General features: G+C 43.8%; 1 protein-coding gene and 1 long non-coding RNA gene across 4 annotated transcripts in view; one reads left to right on the top strand and one right to left on the bottom strand.

Annotated features, from left to right (window-relative positions):
• The window catches only part of PIGG (phosphatidylinositol glycan anchor biosynthesis class G (EMM blood group)), a 990,222-nt gene that overhangs the window by 898,950 nt on the left and 68,356 nt on the right, over positions 1-22,916 (bottom strand). For all 3 annotated transcript variants that reach the window (XM_069236721.1, XM_069236724.1, XM_069236727.1), the window contains exon 2: positions 10,798-11,003. In XM_069236721.1, coding sequence (XP_069092822.1) covers positions 10,798-11,003 — 206 coding nt within the window. The remainder of the gene's footprint in view (positions 1-10,797; positions 11,004-22,916) is intronic.
• LOC138297295 (uncharacterized) overlaps positions 1-22,916 on the top strand; it is a 170,342-nt gene that overhangs the window by 100,031 nt on the left and 47,395 nt on the right. The window contains exon 4 of the long non-coding RNA XR_011204004.1: positions 5,016-5,079. This is a non-coding gene — a long non-coding RNA (uncharacterized lncRNA). The remainder of the gene's footprint in view (positions 1-5,015; positions 5,080-22,916) is intronic.

The following is a 22,916-nucleotide window of genomic DNA, read 5'->3' as shown; positions in this document are numbered from 1 at the left end:
AGAACCATTAGCTACTTTTTCTACAGATTGGGCACTTATGGCCTTATCCTGTACTCTAAGCATATTAATTAACAGTTCTAAAGAAGGATTCTTCCCTACACTCAAACCTCTCTCTATGCAGAGACTCCTTGCTCCTTTCCAGCTAAGGTGATCATATGCAAGTTTGGACAGTTCAACATTTTGGCCTGTGCCAGACATTTTTAGAGAGAGTTAAAGTGATAGAAAAAGAGAAAAAAGTTTTCAGAACTTTTTGGAAAGACAGAAAAAAACTTTTTAAACTTTTAAGAACTTTTTGAAAGTTTAGAAGTACTTTTCAGCACTTAGAAAAGAGTGAAAAGAGGAAATGCAAAACTTTTTGGCTATGTGTATATACACTGACCTTGTTTTGTATATTTTTCTCTTATGAAAAGTACAATGACAAGAGTGGTAAGTAGTCTCAAAGCACTTATCCCACCGCTGCACAACCAATGTAGGAGGCTGGACTGGCTTGTAGTGAGTACCAAGGGGTACTTGCACCTTGCACCAGGCCCAGTTATCCCTTATTAGTGTATAGGGTGTCTAGCAGCTTAGGCTGATAGATAATGGTAGCTTAGCAAAGCAGCTCAGGCTGAACTAGGAGACGTGTGAAGCTACTACAGTACCACTTAGTGTCATATGCACAATACCATAAGAAAACACAATACACAGTTATACTAAAAATAAAGGTACTTTATTTTTATGACAATATGCCAAAGTATCTTAGAGTGTACCCTCAGTGAGAGGATAGGAAATATACACAAGATATATATACACAATAGCAAAAATATGCAGTATAGTCTTAGAAAACAGTGCAAACAATGTATAGTTACAATAGGATGCAATGGGGAAACATAGGGATAGGGGCAACACAAACCATATACTCCAGAAGTGGAATGCGAACCACGAATGGACCCCAAACCTATGTGACCTTGTAGAGGGTCGCTGGGACTATTAGAAAATAGTGAGAGTTATAAAAATAACCCTCCCCAAGACCCTGAAAAGTGAGTGCAAAGTGCACCAAAGTTCCCCTAAGGACAAAATAGTCGTGTTAGAGGGAGAATGCAAGGAAAACACAAATCAGCAATGCAACAACGATGGATTCCTGTCTGAAGGTACCTGTGGAACAAGGGGACCAAGTCCAAAAGTCACAAGCAGCTCGGAGATGGGCAGATGCCCAAGAAATGCCAGCGGTTGGTGCAAAGAAGCTCTTACTAGGCTGAAGAACTGTGAATACTGCAGGAACGACAAGGGCTAGAGACTTCCCCTTTGGAGGATGGATCCCCCATGCCTTGGAGAGTCGTGCAGAAGTGTTTTCCCGCCGGATGGACGCCAACAAGCCTTGCTACCCGCAAATCGTGCGTTTGGCGTTTTTGGACGCTGCTGGGGCCCAGGAGGGACCAGGAGGTCGCAAATTGGACCTGCAGAGAGAGGGGACGTCGAGCAAGACAAAGAGCCCTCACTGAAGCAGGTAGCACCCGGAGAAGTGCCAGAAACAGGCACTACGAGGATGCGTGAAACGGTGCTCGCCGAAGTTGCACAAAGGAGTCCCACGTCGCCGGAGACCAACTTAGAAAGTCGTGCAATGCAGGTTAGAGTGCCGTGGACCCAGGCTTGGCTGTGCACGAAGGATTTCCGCCGGAAGTGCACAGGGGCCGGAGTAGCTTGCAAAGTCGCGGTTCCCAGCAATGCAGCCCAGCGAGGTGAGGCAAGGACTTACCTCCACCAAACTCGGGCTGAAGAGTCACTGGACTGTGGGGGTCACTTGGACGGTGTCGCTGGATTCGAGGGACCTCGCTCGTCGTGCTGAGAGGAGACCCAAGGGACCGGTAATGCAGCTTTTTGGTGCCTGCGGTTGCAGGGGGAAGATTCCGTCGACCCACGGGAGATTTCTTCGGAGCTTCTGGTGCAGAGAGGAGGCAGACTACCCCCACAGCATGCACAAGCAGGAAAACAGTCGAGAAGGCGGCAGGATCAGCGTTACAGAGTTGCAGTAGTCGTCTTTGCTACTATGTTGCAGGTTTGCAGGCTTCCAGCGCGGTCAGCGGTCGATTCCTTATCAGAAGGTGAAGAGGGAGATGCAGAGGAACTCGGCTGAGCTCATGCATTCGTTATCTAAAGTTTCCCCAGAGACAGAGACCCTAAATAGCCAGAAAAGAGGGTTTGGCTACTTAGGAGAGAGGATAGGCTAGCAATACCTGAAGGAGCCTATCACAAGGAGTCTCTGATGTCACCTGGTGGCACTGGCCACTCAGAGCAGTCCAGTGTGCCAGCAGCACCTCTGTTTCCAAGATGGCAGAGGTCTGGAGCACACTGGAGGAGCTCTGGACACCTCCCAGGGGAGGTGCAGGTCAAGGGAGTGGTCACTCCCCTTTCCTTTGTCCAGTTTCGCGCCAGAGCAGGGCTAAGGGGTCCCCTGAACCGGTGTAGACTGGCTTATGCAGAATTGGGCACATCTGTGCCCAAGAAAGCATTTCCAGAGGCTGGGGGAGGCTACTCCTCCCCTGCCTTCACACCATTTTCCAAAGGGAGAGGGTGTCACACCCTCTCTCAGATGAAGTTCTTTGTTCTGCCATCCTGGGCCAGGCCTGGCTGGACCCCAGGAGGGCAGCTGCCTGTCTGAGGGGTTGGCAGCAGCAGCAGCTGCAGAGAAACCCCAGGAAGGGCAGTCTGGCAGTACCAGGGTCTGTGCTACAGACCACTGGGATCATGGAATTGTACCAACAATGCCAGGATGGCATAGAGGGGGCAATTCCATGATCATAGACATGTTACATGGCCATATTCGGAGTTACCATGGTGAAGCTACATATAGGTAGTGACCTATATGTAGTGCACGCGTGTAATGGTGTCCCCGCACTCACAAAGTTCAGTGAATTGGCTCTGAACAATGTGGGGGCACCTTGGCTAGTGCCAGGGTGCCCTCACACTAAGTAACTTTGCACCTAACCTTTACTAGGTAAAGGTTAGACATATAGGTGACTTATAAGTTACTTAAGTGCAGTGTAAAATGGCTGTGAAATAACGTGGACATTATTTCACTCAGGCTGCAGTGGCAGGCCTGTGTAAGAATTGTCAGAGCTCCCTATGGGTGGCAAAAGAAATGCTGCAGCCCATAGGGATCTCCTGGAACCCCAATACCCTGGGTACCTCAGTACCATATACTAGGGGATTATAAGGGTGTTCCAGTAAGCCAATGTAAATTGGTAAAATTGGTCACTAGCCTGTTAGTGACAATTTGAAAATAATGAGAGAGCATAACCACTGAGGTTCTGGTTAGCAGAGCCTCAGTGAGACAGTTAGGCACTACACAGGGAACATATACATGCACACCTATGAGCACTGGGGCCCTGTGTGACAGGGTCCCAGTGACACATACAAACATACTGAAAACATAGTGTTTTCACTATGAGCACTGAGGCCTGGCAATCAGGATCCCAGTGAGACAGTGAAAACAGTGACAAACACCCTGACATACACTCACAAACAGGCCAAAAGTGGGGGTAACAAGGCTAGAAAGAGGCTACCTTCTCACAGCAGGGGACAGTCTGCCAGTTTTCCGATTATGCGCAATAGTCATTTTGGCAGCCCCCACGCATTGTAGTACCATATACCATTCCTGTTTCACCATAGCCCTCAGTTCTGTAGGTTATATGTCAAGGGGGAATCACCCCCAGCAAGCCGTTTTGATACTCCTTCCCAAAAGGGGTGGAACACCAGACAAGACCAGCAAATCTGTAGTGCCTCACCCAGTGCACTGCAGCCGCTTCAGCATCTAGGGGACGTGAAGATGGAATAGCAATATTCTGGGTCAAATGAAAGATTTACCATTTGGAAAAGAAGGATAGACAGATGTGAATGACCAGCTTTACGGGTTAGAGACGTGAAGGGTGGGAAAAAAATCTAATAGGACATGAAATCTGCTAGCTTAGCAATCGCAACTGATCAAGACCAACATAATTATTTCTAGGGTAGAGTGTCAAACCAGGCCGCTGAGCACGGACTCCAATGGAAATGCCATCAAGAAAGTCAAAACAAAATTAAAATACTACTGAGGAACATCAAATGCAGTGTAAGGGAACAAGTAAAGCAAAACTTTGAAAAAAAATGCATCTCTTTTGTGATTTAAACAGTAAAGTTTTGTCAGGTACACACATGAAAGCAGACACAGCCATGAGATAGCCCTTAAATAGTCCTTATTGTTGGAACCATTTTTTTTTTATGTCTGTGGAGTTCCCCATATGCACCATTTATTTTTTGGTTATGGAGATTTCCTGACTGAAAGTGTAAGATACTATTGCTAGCTGTCTTTTTTCTAAAGGATCTTGTATTTAATACTTGATCCTTAAAAAGTTCCAAGTCAAGGATTAAGATATAATTCTGATTGTATTATAGTGTTAATTCAACATTAACATCATTGGTATTTAGATAATTATGATATTCCAATAGTTGTTCTTCTGCTCCAACCCATATCATGAGTAGGTCATCGATATGGCGGACCCACATGACTACATGTTTGCATCCTGCATGCTTGTCCTCATTCCCAGCATGCTCCCTCTCATACCAACCCATAAAAAGGTACTAAAAGAGGGCCAAAATCTGACACCCATTGCAGAACCGCCGACTTGGCCATACTGAGTATCTTGGTACAGAAAATAGTTGTTATTAAGGACAAATTCCACAAACTCTATAATCATTCCAACATGACTGTAGAAACTAACTGATTTAGCAGCAAAGTAGTATGGAAAAGCTTTAGGCCATCTTTGTGCCTGTAACTGGGATTATATGTTAGGCCGTACTCACTGTCATCTGTTTTGATTACAATTAAAACCAGGAAGGCAGTCTGTAGATTTATCCTATGTGTTCTCTTTTATTTTGTGAGACAACACCTAGGAAAATGTATAAACAATGGGTTTTACCCTCTCACGCCATAGTTCTCCAGTGGGGTGGAGGGACGTGGTCAAATCTTGACGTTTAGTCTTGTCTCTTCTGTTTTTTAGGTGGGAATTCCTTCTTCGCGTTGGATGCTCTCTGTACCTCAGGAAGAAGGTGGCATGAGATGAGGTGAGTGATGGGGCTTTTATACTCATAGTGCACAGAGAAAAGGGGGGGTGATGGGGTTTTGTGAGGGCACCGATTATTCCTAGCTATCCCACTCGTGTTTTCTGTTTCTCCTATGCCACTTATTTGATATCAATTGCTCTTTTCGTGGGTGGTCCGCAGACCCGTCTCAGGTGTTCTGGATTCGTCCTCATCTTCTCTGTCCATCGTCTTCTCTCGCTCTGGACACTGTAATTCTCCCTCACCTCTCTGTATCGGAGTCTCCCAGACGTCATGCACCTCACTTCCTGGTTCTTCCCACCTGTCATCACTGCTGTTGGTGTACACTGCTGCTGTTGCACTTGCAGCCTCCTCCTCATAGGTCCTCCTGGGGCACCATAGGCAGGGATCCGCATGCGTCACATCCTTGGGGTTCCTGTCACAGCGCCTTATCACTGTGTACAGACTTTTAACGCCCATTGTCACTAACCAATTCCAGGGAATCCCATGTAGTTTTTTTTTGCAACAGGTCTTTGGTGTCCCTTATGCATGAGGTAAATTGAGTACCAAATGGGCAAGATATAAATCCACATATTCAGACATTCTTTCCATTATAGATCCTATACCTGATATTATAGACCTACAGGAGGGATCTTCCCACTTTCATGCAGTTCAGGTAACAAAATAGATAATAGGTGTCAGATTCTTATTATCTAGATATTGCAATTCTTCCATACATGAAAAAGCCCGACTGCCCCTCTTAAGAAGAAGGCATGTACTTGGTCCCTTATAGGAGATCCATAGAAGTGCAACCTCAATGTGGCTCCTGGTGCTTGATGAACATGGGCGACCAGGTGAACGTTCCATGTTTTTAGACACAAGGTGAGCCACCAAAGTGAAAGCAGTACTATTAGTTTTATTTGAAAAAGGAGTTTAGTTACCAGTATTGTTAATACCACTGTTACTGGTTTCTCTCGCTAGACATTAGATTGTAAATGGAGGAGGGATGGTCCACAAACATACCCGAATTGTGCTTCATGTTCTTTAGGGTGAGAGCTATCTTTTGAGTTCTATGTAATAATAATAATTATAATAATAATAATAATAATAGGTACTATTTAGGTATTGTGTTACAAAGTCAAACTTGATGTGATTCAGTGTTTTTTTGTGAATAGGACGCCATAAGTATTAATTTGAAGATAAATGTTTTCATAACGTATGGTGATTTGCTTGTCACAGTATTTAAAGGTGAGCACAATTTGTTAATTTAAATTTTTTAAAACGACTTTGCTCTTTGCTACTGATGAGAACTAGGATTCCACCATGATATAAAAGCATAGAACATTTTTAGCAATCAGCGCAATTCAAGATAACAGAGCAATTTGCTGTTTTTATACACACCCTCCCGCCCTAATAGTGTAGCCTCACTAGAGTCAAGCACTGCACGCAGTGTAATGCCGACATTTCGGTGCAGCTTAAAGATGGCAGTCCCACTTCATGATATCAGATAAATACGATGTTCTAAACCTTGTAACACGACGCGTGGTCTTATTTTCGTTTCGGCTCTAATGTCAATCGTTAATTTACATGCAGTTAAAGTAGGACAGTGTGGCTGTTTTTACACGTCTTTGCTTCAAAAGCAGGATGATAATAGAGCAGTTTGCTCTGTTTTTATGTACACTCACCTACCCTATTAGTGTAGTCTCACGAGAGTCGAGCATTGCACATAAGGCAATGACTACACTTTTTTTGTAGCTTAAAGGGGTTATTTCCACTTTAGGAAATTGCTGCTTTCTTCCGTTTTTGTCACTCTCTTGTTCTAAGGGCAGCCTCAATGAAAATCAAAACCCACGCATTTATGTCAACAGCTGCTGGCATCGCTACCGGTGGCCGCAGTCTTGCCTACTGGAGATCTAAATGTAGGACGACATTTATACGTATTAAGCCGCAACATGATAATGAATGCGAAATGTAATAGCTCGAGCATCTGCTACATTTTGACCTTGTGGTGTGGAACAAAGTATGTGCTCTTTTACTAATCGCCACAAAGTTTTTCTATCATAGTTTGTTGCCATTCTTTGATATTCATTGTAAGATGCTGAATGAATATGCAGCGTTTCACCCAGCTATGCGCAGTCTGAAGATTCGTGAGCCAATTCACCTGTGTACAGATTTGACACCGTGGTCAAGGGACAAGTTCTCAGCGGTCCACCCAGACTTTCATCCTCCCACGGTCAGAGCTGTAAATGGACAGATAATATCCAGTACTGTGTACCTGTACTTCTTTAATGTGAAGGGGAGAGTACCTGCAGTTCTCAGCACTGATGCGACACAGTACCGGCACTTCTCAGGAGCAAACGCATAGCTGCCAAGGTTTCATATTGCTATGTGCGGCATTTTCATAATTTCAGTGTAATGAGTGGCATTTCAATGATTATGAGTGACACTTTTTTGCAAGCAAAATCAAGCCATATAGACGAAGGAACCATATAAATATCGTAATATATAGATATCATCCTATACCTCTCGTTGTACACCAGCGCCACCTTGTGGCCTTTGATACTACTTGGAGTACCTAGCTAAGTGAAAAACTGTACCGCACGTCAGGACTTGGGTGGCAATTTCAGGCGTTGCAGTAATGCGGGAAAATGACCGTAGTTAGGTTATTCTAGGGCAAGATGCGTGACACGAGGCAGAGCTGAAAACGGCCATTCTAACTAGTGAGTACCTGCACTTCTAGATTTCCATTCAAAGCACTGCCTAAGGTCGACAGAATTAAAGCCGGTAGGTAACAAACCTCTGTTTGAAAATGTAAATTAGACTAACGCATGGATATGCGCTTTACAAAATACACAATATCAATATGTAACATTATGCATTTTGCCTCATCGTATATAGTTTCTCTTCCATTATTACTGTTTAGTGTATATATCACCTAACTTGTGTTTTCCTCCTACAGGTTTAAAACGAGAACAAGGATCTTCCACACACTTGAGGCAATATCTTGATGAAGCCTCATTTTAATTATGTGCTACATAAGCTTTGCTTTTCCCCTTGTCCACTAGACCAGCTCCGGCATAAATCGATATAGCAAAAAATGTTTGGAAAAAAATAATAATAATAAATTGCTATGACACAGGCCAGCGCTGGCCTCAACAAATCACCGCACCCCCCTTTTTAGGCTACTTTGGGGCTGGCATAACAGACAACAGGAGGGAGGGTGTGAGTTAAGAGGCACACAGACAACAGGAGGGAAACAGCCAGAGGGAAAAAAAGGCTGATGACGCATCTTAATGCTTTTTAGGGTCGAGTGTGCAAAGCGCTCTGTCCCTGATGTTATCTCTCTGTGGGCTTTTAACCACGCCCATCAGTTTGGTTAGTTAGTGGGCTTGCCTTTTAAAATTCGCTTGAATTAATTAGTGAAAGACATGCATACATCATGCCTTTTCCGGTGTTTAGCCTGCCTTGAGCACACCGGCCAACTACTGAAAATATACGAGTCTCGATGTTTTCCGTGTGGTTTTAAAACTACTTTTTCTTTTCATTTCGTAGGCAGCCATCAAGCGATTTGCATGACATCGACCCTGTTATATGGATATTTACACTTTTGCCGGTTATATGGATAATTGCACTTTTGCCAATATGTTTCACTCCAAGCGAACATCTGTTTCCTTTTGTGTGTCTGCTTTGTCCCCATAGCAGCCGTCAGCTCGTTTATGTGAAACTGTTTTACTTTTCATTTTCAGTTTATGTGGTAAGGAAAGTCTGGTTAGGAGTTTACTACGTTAATAGCTTTAGCTGGAGCAAACGAGACACTGCATTGCAAATGCTTGTTTTTTCTTATGGAGGGTGGGGAACAACACAGACAACGGGGGTTTGGGGGTGAAGGAGAATAAGCAACAAGGACATCTGGAGCATGAGGAGTAGGAGGGAAGAAGCGACACAGACCATCCGTGTAGGAGATAAAAAGTAATAACAGTAAAAATTAAAACAAGCATTGACAAAGCCAATAGGTCTCACCTATACAAGAGTTATTGGCTTTAGCTATGTGTTTTTGCCATGTTGTTCACCAGTGCTGCTGCTGTTCAGCATGGTTAAAAGTTAGGGGTGTGGAGAGTCACAGTGGAGTGGCAGAGCAGAGTGCCACAGAGTGGATTTGTTGGAATGCAGTTGAGTGGGCATATAGAGTGACAGAGTTGAGCAGAAAGGAGTTCAGTGGTTCACTGGCAGAGAGTGTTGTAGAGTAGAGTGGGGTGGAATGGGCTGGAGTGGGACAAATTGTTTCTGGATTGGACTGGGGCAGATTGTTTTGGATTTGACTGGTGTAGATTGGAGTGGGGCAAATTGTTTGGACCGGAGTGGGGGAGATTGTTTTGGAGTGGGTGGATTAGGGTGGGGTGGAATGGATTGGAGTGGGTAGATTTGATTGGGCTGGACTGAATTGGAGTGGGTGGATTGGATTGTAGTGGGGAGGACAGGAGTGGGGCGTATTAAAGTGGGGCATATTGTTTTGGATTGGAATGGGGCAGATTGTTTTGGATTCAAGTGTGGCAGATTGTTTTAGATTTGGGTGGGACAGATTGGAGTGGGGCAGATTGTTTTGGAGTGGGGCAGAGTGTTTTGAATTGGAGTGGGGGCAGATTGGTGTGCAGAAGACTACAGTTGTGAAGACTGTTTTGGATTGGAGTAGGGTATGTTGTTTTGGATTGGAGTGGGGCGAATTGGATAGGGGTGGGTTGGGAGGATTTGAATTGTGGTGGGGTGGGTTTGTGGGGGGTGACATGAAATGGATTGGTGTGGACTGTAGTAGGGCAGATTGTAGTGGGGTGGATTGGGGTTTACTGCACGGTTACGTGTAAAAGCATCATTTCAGAAATTACACACAGGAACGAAATAATGTCACTTTGCAGTATTCAGAACATGATATTCGTCATGTTTTGATAACAGCGCCCACAAGCAAAAACAAAAGAAAACATGAATGCAAAGTGAGAAAATAAGACTTAACAAAATAAAAGAAAGTTAGCGATAGAAATTAAACTGCAATTTTGTTTGTGCTGCTGGGTGCGTCCTTGCCGCTCACACACCTTCTATTGGCAGCGTATTAGAAGTTAATACCTCAGTCACGTCCGGAACAGCAGACGGGCACTGATTAAGTTGAATCAATGAGTGCTTGGTACCTGCTTCACAGAGAGGAAGGGAAATTATGCTAGGCCTGCAGTGACTAATTAGGAGGCTGTAAAGGAGAGTGCCACGCAAGCCAACAAATGCAAGTTAGGGGCGTGCTCCAAGCACTTAACTGTAAACGGAGTCTCGCAAGTGAGACACATGCGCTAGTACATGCTTTTGTAGGATCAACCCTAAAAAAGAAATAAAAATAGTACCTCAATCAGAGTGGCAGCAGCAGAAGCACCCTAATCGAGATGGAACAATCAGTACTTGGTCCATAGGCCACAAGAAAGAAGAGAAAGGGAAGCCAGCACACGTTGTCCAATTGCAAGGCACCAAATAAGAGGGATGAAACCAATTAATAGTAAGCAGTGGGAGGGCTCCAAATCCCTTGTAGAAACAATATCTCTTGGAAGCGAAAATGCATGCGCTGATACAGGCAAACCCTATTAAATGTCTCAAAAGTAGATCAAACGTTTGTATTAATTTGCATACAAAAATACAGCACACTTTCAAAAGAAGTCGAGAAAATGTGGAGGTGCCTTAACAGATACATGAATAACTGATGGGTTTTACCTTGATCCGAGGCATAGTAACTGTGGGGGGAGTCGCTTCAGCTATAAAGGTGCGTGACGTTCCTTTCTCTACAATCTGTGTGATGTAAGGCATAAACTGCTTGCCCTTGGGTCCAAACACAAAATCCTCCCTCAAGGCATCTATCATTACCAGAACAACTCGTTTAAAGAGGGGAGGTGGAAGTCTGGTCCAGTTGGAAGTAGTTCCTAAACAGAGAAACAAAATCAGAAAGTCTGATTAAATATACTGCTGAAAGGTACAAAGACATGTACAACAGAAATGATAAAAAAGTACCCTTTAATAGCCATTTACTGATACAAACTCTTGAACAATGAAAATCCAATTCACAAACATAATTTTATTGCATTTTACGGCTTGAAAGGTGTTTAGATGATGATGATCTTGTTGACTTCCTTTGCTGCATGCGGCAGCTCAAGCTGACCAATTAAACCATTTTCGTTTTACGAACCCATTTACCTTTTTGAAATAATTTTTAAGGAAAGGCGTGGATATTCGATCCTGTATATGTTTGCGGCTATGTCATTCTAATAACTTTTTTCTTTAGGTCTGGGTGAAATTTTAAATTACGCTGCCAACATTAGGGACATTTCGGCATTTTCATTTTACATGAAACCTGCAAAATTATGCACAACATTGTTACTTTTTCCTGCACTTCCTGTGACAAAATGTTTTATCGGATTCGAGAGAGAGAGAGAGAGATCGAGAGAGAGAGAGATCGAGAGAGAGAGAGAGATCGAGAGAGAGAGAGAGATCGAGAGAGAGATCGAGATCGAGAGAGAGATCGAGATCGAGAGAGAGATCGAGAGAGAGATCGAGAGAGAGATCGAGAGATCGAGAGATCGAGAGAGAGAGAGAGAGAGACTGGCTCGCCCAGAAAATGTATTGCCAAGAGACATTTTCTGCTTAAATCAGTTTCCTGCCAGTATCCGGTTTGGTGAGGATTTTTTAAATGCGAGATGCGCACTAGGGAAAAAAAGAGCAAGATACTGGCAAATCACACCACTTCAAGGTCGTAATTGTGCGAATTTTGTATGGAATTTCATGAAACAAAGTTATGCGTTTTCGCATAATGTAATTTAAATTCAAACTTGAGGTTACAGCTTGTTTGTCTTGTCACGAGATTGCCATTTTACAGCTCGCTGTAATTGGCTGTCGAATTCCATCTGAGAAATCTGACGAGATAGTTTAATTCACTTACTAATCAAACTTAAAAACTCTTTAAGCCATGAGACAGACATCCGGGGTCTCCTTCATTCACACTTGTTAAACAGGACTGATCCGGGTGGCAATGCCGCTGGTCACCCTCCTGCCAATAGCCAGTATCGTTTTTTTGTTTTTTTTTAATTAGTGATTACACTTTTAACTGTGTTACTAAACAAACCTTGATATCTGCAACGGGTGCTTAATATTATATAAACAATAATAATTGATTCATACATGTCTCTTCATATGACGTGATATATTGCTTTTTATGTTAACTGGTCGCCTATGGTGTAAATCTCATAAGTATTGATTTTTTTTCGTTTATTTTGCTTATAAAGAGCTAACTGCAAAACATTTTAAAAAAAATGTTTTAATTCAACTACTAACATCCAGTTGCAACCTTAAAAAGGAGCGTGAAACGTCTCCGTACAGTTTGCTACTTTTCGTGTACATAATCATGACGTCCCGATGCCCGCGCAATAGGCTGCCCTTTGGTTACAAATTAATTATTCGTTTGGTCGCCTAAACCTGTATGCGGCCCCACTGGAAACAGTGTCTGGCTAATATACAATTCTATAGCATGGCATACGTCCCAATTCTAGTTTCCATCTCAGGTAACTCTCTTGAAGGTCTTCATGCAGCAGCAACTCCTTTATTGTCCAGTTCATTTGCTTGTCCACGTCTCGTTGTAAGTGGTTCAGCACTGTGGCCCATATGTCTTTGGGTCTGTTTTGCGGCAGCATTATCTCCAAGGCCCCCCTCAGCAGGGCACCTGGACTGAGAGAGCCGGGGGTGGGGGGCCCCCTCCAGTTTTGTTAAGCCACTGGCTCAAGGCCTATTCTATGAAGCGCTTGCGAGGTATAGTACACCTTGTGCAACAACTTGTAGTGCATTAGCCTGAGCTTGACGACAGTTGCCCTGTCTGCGCGGGGTACTTTTCCCCTTACCCATCGCTGATCGGCATTTGTAGCTTGTCCTCCCACTTCTGTTCCGATGCACGCATGCGCACAGGAAAGATCATCCTGCATCAACTTGTATAGGTAGGACACTAGTTTTTAGGGCAAAGCCTACCAGATAGCGCAGTTATTCTGTTTGCTTACGACTTGTTGGCATTCTGAAGTCTTCCCTGGTAATACATGTCGCACATTTATTACTATTGGCTTTGTGGTTTGTAGCAGTTGCTTGCTGCTTTATGCTGTCCAACTCGAGTTCGAAATCAGCATCTCTTGTTTACTGTATCCTTATAAGTACTCACTTTCTGTCAACAGGCCTTTCTTGTTCTTATCTTCTCACATTTGCTGTGCCCTCGAGACAGAGGTCAAATGGCAGGCTCTGCCTGCCAAAGAAGCTTGGTGTCTTTTCTTTCTCTGACTTCAAAGTGAGAGAATTTCTAAAAACAATCCTGCTGAGTAGCCACGTGAGAGGAAAGGCTGTAGGAAGTTATTTTTCCTAGCACACAACAAAAAAACGGTGCTGATATTTCAGAATATAGCAGATTTTAAGAAAGTACAAATGAAGCAATTTTTTTGTAATTCTGAAGTGTGATGGAAACAAATATTTGAATACAATCAAAACACATCAATACTCTAGGTGATGACATTTCCACACATAGTTTGTGTGCAGTAAAACTGTATGCCTGTGCCATGTAATAGTTATTTCAATTGAAAATATGTTGTCTGCAATGGAAGTGCCTTACCACACAATGCATACTCAGCACTATGTCCTTTCACTCTACAACACTGTACTCTATGCCCTTACACTCTATGCCATGCCATTCCGACATGCCACTCCACTCCACCCACTTCATGAAAACACACCACTCTACGCCAGTCCACACAGCATATCCCACTCCAATCGATCCTAATCTATCCCATTCCACTATAATTTACCCCAATCTAGCCCCTTCTGCTCCAGTCTTCCCCAATCTACTCCCCTCTACCCCAGTCTATCGCACTTCACTTGACTACAATCTACCGCACTCCAATCTACCCCACTCCACTCCAATCTATCCCATCCCACCTCACCCCAACCTACTCCACCCCACTCTACCCCCATCCTACGTCAATCTAACCCAATCTACCTAACTCCACTCCCATCCACCATCATCCACTCCACCCCAATGTACCCCACTCCACTCCACCTCAATCTCAATCTACCCACCTCAATCTACCCAACTCAATCTAACCCACTCAACCCCATCCCAATCTACTGCACTCCACTCAAATCTACCCAACTCTGCTCCAATCTACCCTACTCTAAACCACCCAAATACAACCCACCTCAATCTACACTGATCCAACCCACCCCACCCCAATCAACTCCACTCTACCTAAATCTACCTCCACTCAAATCTACCCCAATCTACCCTATTCCAATCAACCCTGCTCCACTCTACCCCCAATGTACCCCACTCCAATCTACCACAATTAACCCCAAAGCAATGTACCACATTCTACCCCACTCCAATCTACACTCTAATACGCCACAATCCACCATACTCCACTCCTACACACCCCACTTCAATCCAACCAATCTATCCTAAACACTCCAATCTACCACACCCACTCCACTCATTTCATTACAATCCACCCTATTCTAATCCACCCAAAATACCCACTCTATTCTACCCCACTCCAATCTACCATAATCTACCCCACTCCAATCTATCTAATCCATCTCACTCCACCTCGCACCAATCTACTTCACTCTAATAAGCCACACCCCAACCTAATCTACCATGCTCCAGTCTACCTCCCTCCACTGTAATCTACCCTATTCTACTCCACTGTGACCTACCCAAATCCAACTCACTTTAATCTACCCCAATCCAACCCAATCTACTCTACTGCACCACAATCAACCCTGGTAAAATCTACCATACTCCACTCCAATTTATCCCACTCCAATCTACCCCTCCCAAGTTAATTTACCCAACTCCAATCTCCACTCATCTACAATCTATCCAGCTCCACTCAACTCAACTCTATCCCATCCCAATCTACCACAGTGTACCCCATTCCACTCCAATCTACCCATATTCACCCCAATCTAATCTACCACAATCTACTGCACTCCAATCTACTCCACTCTAATCTAATCCACTCTAATCTAATCCACTCTAATCTAATCCAGACAAATCCAACCCATTTCAGTCCACCCCAATCTACACCATGGCAAAGAGGTGACAAGCTCACCTGGGATCCCCCTGTGTACATGTAGAGTGGTATTGTGGTCTGTGAAGACTTGGGCAGCATTTCAGCAACCTCAGATGACTTTCTCTGCTCTCTACTGATGGAGATTGAAATCCAGAAACACATGTTTAGCAATAACAGCACTACCTACACCAATTTAGGTGAAAAACTACAGCAACTCTGAATTAAGCATACTGCATTTACCAGAATGCAATGGGGTGAACTGTGCTGGGATGAGAAGCAGTGTGCTCCCCCCCAGGTATCTGCATCTACCCCCACTCCACTCCAATCTATCCACCCCCCACTCCAATCTGCCCCACTTCAATGTAGCTTAGTCTACCCTATTCCAATCTACCTCTCTCCGCCTCTATATACCCCACTCCAATACACCCATTCTATGCCACGCCACTCCAATCCACCCCATTCCACTCCGATCTACTCTAAACTACCACACTTCATCCTTCCCCAATCAACCCCACTCCAAACTACTCCTCTCCCCTCCACCCCCAAACTATCCCACTGTACTTCACTCCAATCTACTACACTCAACTCAAATCTACCACAGCCTACTCCAGTCTACCCTATTCTACTCTGGAAAAACACAGTGGTTGATGCTACTCGTCGCACATCTGAGACAACAAAGTTCCAGGTAATGAGTTTTAGAAGCAGTCCTATGGTGGGTGTCAGCCTGGTGCAAGAAACCCAACCACCTAAGGTTTCGAAATACACAACAAACACAGGCGGAGCTACACCATCTATGTCGAGTGCTGTAGAATACAAAATGCAAGAAGAGCAGCAACCAGGGCACTCCAAAAGAATGAGTCCGAGATGAATGAAAGTTCAGTAGAACTGTTTAATCCTTTTTTGCTGATTAATCGAATAACATCTCCGAAATCATTAAGTCCACATAAAAGAATAGAAATGTATGGATTCGGAAACAGCCAACACGTGTTTCGTCCTTGCGGACTTTTTCAAGGCTCAGAGATCATATAAAGGTTACAATAATAAATCCTGTTCTCCCTCCAATGGTAATATTCTATCAATATCATAGAGTAGTCCAACACAGTACAAAAATTGTCCCTTAAAGTCTCCCAAAAGGAACACGGCAGTCTTATCACGGACTGCGACCTACTACTCGCGCTGCTTTCCCATCGACTCCCACAAGTCTGGGAGTCTCACAGGTTGGGTCCACTTGGCCCCCCATTCAGTGTGCTTACACACCACGGATACCTCTAAGGATAAAGGACTTATGCTGCAGAATTAAATCTCTGTCATATGACTTTAAGTGACAATTTTTGTACTGTGTTGGACTACTCTATGATATTGATATAATATTACCATTGGAGGGAGAACAGGATTTATTATTGTCACCTTTATATGATCTCTGAGCCTTGAAAAAGTCTGCAAGGACGAAACACGTGTTGGCTGTTTCCGAATCCATACATTTCTATTCTTTTATGTGGACTTAATGATTTCGGAGATGTTATTCGATTAATCAGCAAAAAAGGATTAAACTGTTCTACTGAACTTTAATTCATCTTGGACTCATTCTTTTGGAGTGCCCTGGTTGCTGCTCTTCTTGCATTTCCTATTCCACTCTAGTCGACCCCACTCCAAACCAGTTATTCTCAATCTACCCCAAACCACCCCACTCCCCCATCTGGCCCCCTCCACTTCAATCTACCTCACATGTCTACCCCAGTCAGAATCTAGCCCATTCATACTAATTTATTCCACTACAATATATCCCACTACAATCTACTCCACTCTACCGCACTCTAATCTCCCTAATTCTGTCCCAATACACTGAAAATCTGCACCATCCAATTCTACCCCAATCTATCCCACTCCAATCCATTCTATCTACCCCCACTCCACTCTACCCTAATCCACCACACTCCACTCTACCGCAACTGACCACACTAGTTAAAATCTACCCCACATGACTTCCATTTTACCCCCACCCCACTTCACCACAATCTACCATACTCCAATCTACCGCAATCTACTCCACCCCATTCTACCCTACTCCTATCTACTGCAGTCTACCCCACACCACTCCAATCTATCCAAACCCATCCCAATCTACCCCACCCACTCAGATCTATCCCACTCTCCTCAATGTACCTCATTCCTTTCCAAACTACCCCACTTCTATTTATCCCACCTTCAGCTACCCCAAGCCACTCCAATCTAATCCAGTCAAGGCCACTCCAATCTAATCCAGTCAAGTCCACTCCAATCTACACCCCTGCACTCTACTTCAATCTACCACACTCCACTCAAGTCTATTCTACTCCACTCTAACACACTTCACCTAAATGTACCATACTCCACTCCACTCCAATCTAATCTAACCAACTCCATCCCAATCCAGCCTATACCAATCTACCCCACCCTACTCCACCTGAATTCATTCCAGTCCAATCTACCCCACTCTACCCTAATTCACACCATCCCAATGTATAACACACCCTTCTACCCCATTACAATCTACCCAATCCCATTCCACTCCAATGTACCCCACTCCAATCTAACCCAATCTACCCCACACTGCCCCACTCCACCACAATCTACTCCAATCTACCCCACTTCACTCCAATCTACCCCACTTCACTTCAATCTACCCCACACCACTCCTCTCAAAGCTACTCCACTCAATCTATCCAAATCTACTCTAGCCCAATCTACCCCACTCAACTCTGCCCCACTCTATTTAAATCTACCCCACTCCGCTTCAGTCTACCCCCAGTCCAAGCTATCCAAATTCAACCAAATCAATTCAACCCAAATTCTACCCACTCCATGCCAATCTACTCCACTCAACTCCAATCTTCCCCATGCCACTCCAGTGTAATCTACTCCAATCCACTCTACCCCATTCCACCCCACCACTCAACTCAAATATAACCCAGTCCAATCTTTCCCCCTCATTCCAATCTACCCCACTCCACCACAATATGTTCCACTCCACTCCAACATACTCCTGCTCTACCCCACTCCAATCTACCCCACCGCCCTCTACCCCATCCAATCTACCATAGGATAGCACATTCCACTCTCCCCAACTGCAATCCACCCACTTGTATTAAAAATGCATGTGTTTACCACAGGAAGGATGAATGTGAAACTCTATACATTTGTGCCCTGCCTTTACTTAACAAGTCTGTCCTTGTATGATTTGCTGCAGGTCATTCAGGCGGATTGGTGTGTTTCTTATTTTCTACATGACACTTTCTTTTGTGCCCCTCTTTTGGCTTGTTCCTGACAAGAGACTCGGACCTGCTTCCAGCTCACAGTTTGGACAAAGACATTGTCTGACATGTTGCTCCTGCTAGCCAAATGGAGATTGGCCATTGACTGGGGAAGGCGACCAGTCCCTTCCGTTACAGCCTGGCTACACGATGCAGCATACTGCCAGGAACAATTATCTGCATCCTGGGATTTAATGTCACTGCGTTCTCGGCCCATAGACAAATGGTACCTTCTCCGATCCTACCTCCGCACTAGAAGTGCATCCCCACTATCTATTATCAATGCATCTGCTGACACACATCTGATGGGGGGAGGGGGATGGGGGTTATTCCGGCTGACCCAGATTACCTAGTAGAAACCTACGCACCAACTCCAGACAAGGGCGCACTAAACCTATCCACTTAGGCGGTCCTCTCCTTACACCCCTTCCCATTGATCATCGCTATGTCCACGGCATACAAGCTGAACTTGTGAGTCTGTTGTTGCATTCTTAATGTATTGGCCTAGGCTCTGTATTGTGAATAATATATAGTATTCACTGATGTACCTACCTAAATTAACCAAGTGATGATATTCCTCTCTGATACTCATAGTTGCCACAAGCCAAAGTATCAGTGGAGAGCCACTGAAGCAAAAAGCCAATGCTAGAAACAAAATACTAACCAGAGGTAGGCACCTAGTTGTTTATTAATAGGTTTATTTCTGGGCCTGCGGAAGACCATCAAGCCACAACATCATAAAACTGCAAATACCAAATCCTGCCAGCAGCATTTAAGACTAGTGCTGATGCTGTCACTGCTCACCTGAGACCTACGCTGGTACTGCGAATGCTAACTGTTCACCATCAAGGTGGGCTGCGGCAAGACAACGGGAGTACGTAGAATGGTCAGTGACATATTAGCCAAACCATTGCATGGGTGGAGGTTTGTGGGATGTTCTCAAGACTCTGCAGGCTATACAGAGGAATAAAACAAGGATGCCCCTTGTGCCACTTTTATTTTGCCTGACATTGATACAGTTTGCAGAAGGGGTAAGCTAAAACCAGGGGATGACCTTTGCCTCTCATGAATATAAAATATCACCATTATTTGCGGATGCTGTTCTCCTCTCAAAGGAGACAAGAACCTTGCTTTCAAGGTTGATGTCCTTTAAGGAAAGCTATGGAAGGGTGTCGGATCAGACTTTTAAGTTAATAGGTGGAAATTAAAACTAATTCTGTTAATCATGGCATGAGGCCCTACCGGCGATTTGGAGGGTAGTTCCTTTGAACACTGAAGGAAAGTTGGTAAAATACTTGGTTATTGATCCGATGTAATTTTAGGTAATGATGTAAGACAACCATATACTGAAACCCCAGCTTAATAGCACAGCAGATTTGATACAGTGGCAAGGAAAGTATGTACCATGGAGAGGTGGAGTGGCAGCCTTGAAAATAAATCTGGTGCCACAGCTGTTTCACGCCTTTCAAACATTGCTGGTATGAAGTGGCGACAAGGTCCTGGAAGCTCACCCGAAAGACTTGCTGCCATTCTTATGGCAGAGCCACTCCATATGATCTCTTTCTGCTGCCTGTGGCATTGGCTAATGTTCCCAGTACTAGAGGTAGCGTGGGATTGCCTAAGAACACCTCTGAACAGTAGAGCAATGGATTTAGATGGAGTCATGTAGGCAGTGATTACATATGTATAAAGCAATGGGGACACAGGCCTTATCGGACTCATAATGCAAGTTAAAAAGGGATTGGTCCTATCAGTTCTATTCCAGCCAGCGAACAAGTACAATTTTGGACATGTAGGACCGGATAAAAAAAATAAATAAAAAATAATGTGAATGCTAGAGGGCTAATGCTGAGGGTGTAAACATGCCCCGCTCAAGCTACATAGTGAGGGAAGATCAAGAGGATGAGGACATTTCAAGGATACAGAAGAAAAAAGGTATGTGGAGGGAATATAGGATGTAAAAAAAAAAAAACAAACAAAAAAAAAAAAAGAGGCTGGGTCCCTGAAAGTGTGAGGAACTAAGTACAGTGGTGTGAAACTTCACATTTTTGTACTTGTTACTGGTCTGTGTGACCCATCTCCTAATAAAATATTCTACTAATGAGGATCATCAAAGGAGCATTCAATCACCCACGAAAGATATACTTTGCTGTTGAAAAGTAGGCATATAGTTATTTCAGTGCCATGTGAGATGCACTGTTGCCACATGATCTCCGACCCATAATGTCCTGTAAAACTGCTGCACACTACACACACCATTTTCCAACTATATATATAGATATAAAATAACAAACTACTAAAATGTTCAACTATCAGCTAGTGCCAACATCTTCATGAACCTCCCTTACAAATCAGCATTTGATCATTGTACTCATTACAAAGATTTTGCAATCAACCTGCTCAAACACTTCTTATGTTCCTGTGGTAGCAATCATTGGGCCCACATAGTAGGATTCTCTACCGCAGGCCTGCCCAAATTGCCACCATGGTGATTACAACTCGTTGGGAGGGGGCTGCTGGCTTCAGAAGCCATTGTGAAAAATGGCATTATGGTTTGTGGCACATTGTTGGCAGGACAGGAGGTTCGGTGAAACTTTACCTGGCTCGTCGGCTATCTTGAACACTCGCAGAATTGCAGAAGTCTTGCAGGATCTCGAAGCCTCATGGTATTGTGTTGCAAAAAGGGTGGCGTTCTCCTACAAAGCCTCGCAGGATTTTTTGAACCAAGGGTGGGATTCTCCTATAATGCCTCACAGGATTTATTTGAACCATGGGTAGGGTTCTCCTACAAAAGGATGCCATGCCATAGAGCCAACCACTAGTCATTCAGGATCCTGCTCCTAGCAGCAGGTTCTCAGATAGTGGGTGGCTCTCATTCATTTTGACATCGGTTTCGTTGTAAGACCCTGAGGACACTGAATGTAGAAGTACAATAATTTTGCAAAACTTTAAACTAGAGTTCAAGTTTGTTAGTTAATGGAAACCCGTGAACCGTGACAATTAGCATTTTCTTTTAAGAAAACCTGATAAACCTGATAAATCCTATGTAGCAAGTTTTGAGCTTACAAGTGGTAAAAACCTGAATGCTATTTATATATAAACGATTAAAGAACCCTGAATGTAAATTGAGACACCTTGAAAACTTGAGGCAAGAATGATTTCTAAGGACTTTGAAGATTGCCCCGATCTTGTCACACATTTGTTGCTCTAACAGGATAACTGGAGTGCGAGGTTGGAAGAGGCAAGCATCTGGTGACAAATTCAACTAAGTCATTTCCCTTTCCCTATAAGCCTTGGGGCCGATCAGATCTGGGTCAACACATTCCAATGCTAGCCTCATCCAAGTTGCATTGTTACAAATGTTAAGAGCTTTGAGATCTAAGAAGAAACTGTGTTGAAGGATTTTATCTTCTCAACAGGATGCATTCCCCAGTGTCCACTTTCTAACTCCCTTCCCCTCACTTTGTCTCAGTTTGCCAAGAATTCTATTTGAAGCTTCTGCATCAAGGTAAAGATAGTAAAATGTAATATTCTGCTTCCGTGTAAGTATATGTGCCCCTGGCAAGTTGATTGTCATTTCAGACCATAGGACACAAGTACTCATGCAACACAAGCAACACAATCCATGTTTTTGTAAAGTGAACATTCCAGAAATATAGCAATAAATTACAATTACACAAAATTCTCTCTCAAGAATGGGGTAATGCCTCCAGCAAAGAGTGTAATAAAAGACCATTTCAGCATGTAGAAGTGTCTTAATTCACAGAAATCCATACCTAACAACAGTTGTGAGTCCATCCAGCATTCATTCCTGTTCAACTCTGAAACCCATGTGAGGGTCAAAATTGTGGATGCACTTGGAAAATCCCAAAACTGTAGCCAATACAAGAGTGCATCAGTCAATGGTACTTACAAGTTGATTGTAGTTTCACGGCCAGGGAGCCAAACTACCAATGAAATCTGGCAGTACCATGCATTTCAGAAAAATAAGACATTCTATAGGACCCAGTAGCTAGTAATGTATCACCTTAATTCCATCCTTCACCAAATTATTCACTATGTTTATTTTACCTGCCAGCAGCATATTTTAGAGCAATCGCAACCTGGTTGGAAGCGATGGAGGTGTACCAGTCCCAGGTCTCATCCACAAGTAGGTCCCAAAGGTTTTCATCTGGCACCCAAGGTAGCACAATGTTGAACACTGCAGTCACATTGTTTATTTCTAATTCGGGTTATAGCAGCCTTAATCACATGAATTAAACTGCTGTTTCTTCAACCTGTCCAAATTTCTTCCAGCTTTAGACTGAGATGTTTTAGCAGAATTGTTAGTTTGCGTGATCACTGCTCTCGATGGATCAGCATTTAAGAAGTGTTTTAAATTGCCATGCTCTCCAATATGTCCTCACCTACGAGTTCCTCTCTTGTTAATTAAAAGGGGACCAAACAGTTT

The sequence above is a fragment of the Pleurodeles waltl genome, chromosome 1_2 (assembly GCF_031143425.1).
Source record: "Pleurodeles waltl isolate 20211129_DDA chromosome 1_2, aPleWal1.hap1.20221129, whole genome shotgun sequence".
NCBI lineage: Eukaryota > Metazoa > Chordata > Amphibia > Caudata > Salamandridae > Pleurodeles > Pleurodeles waltl.
This window is presented reverse-complemented; position numbering and strand designations above follow the sequence as displayed.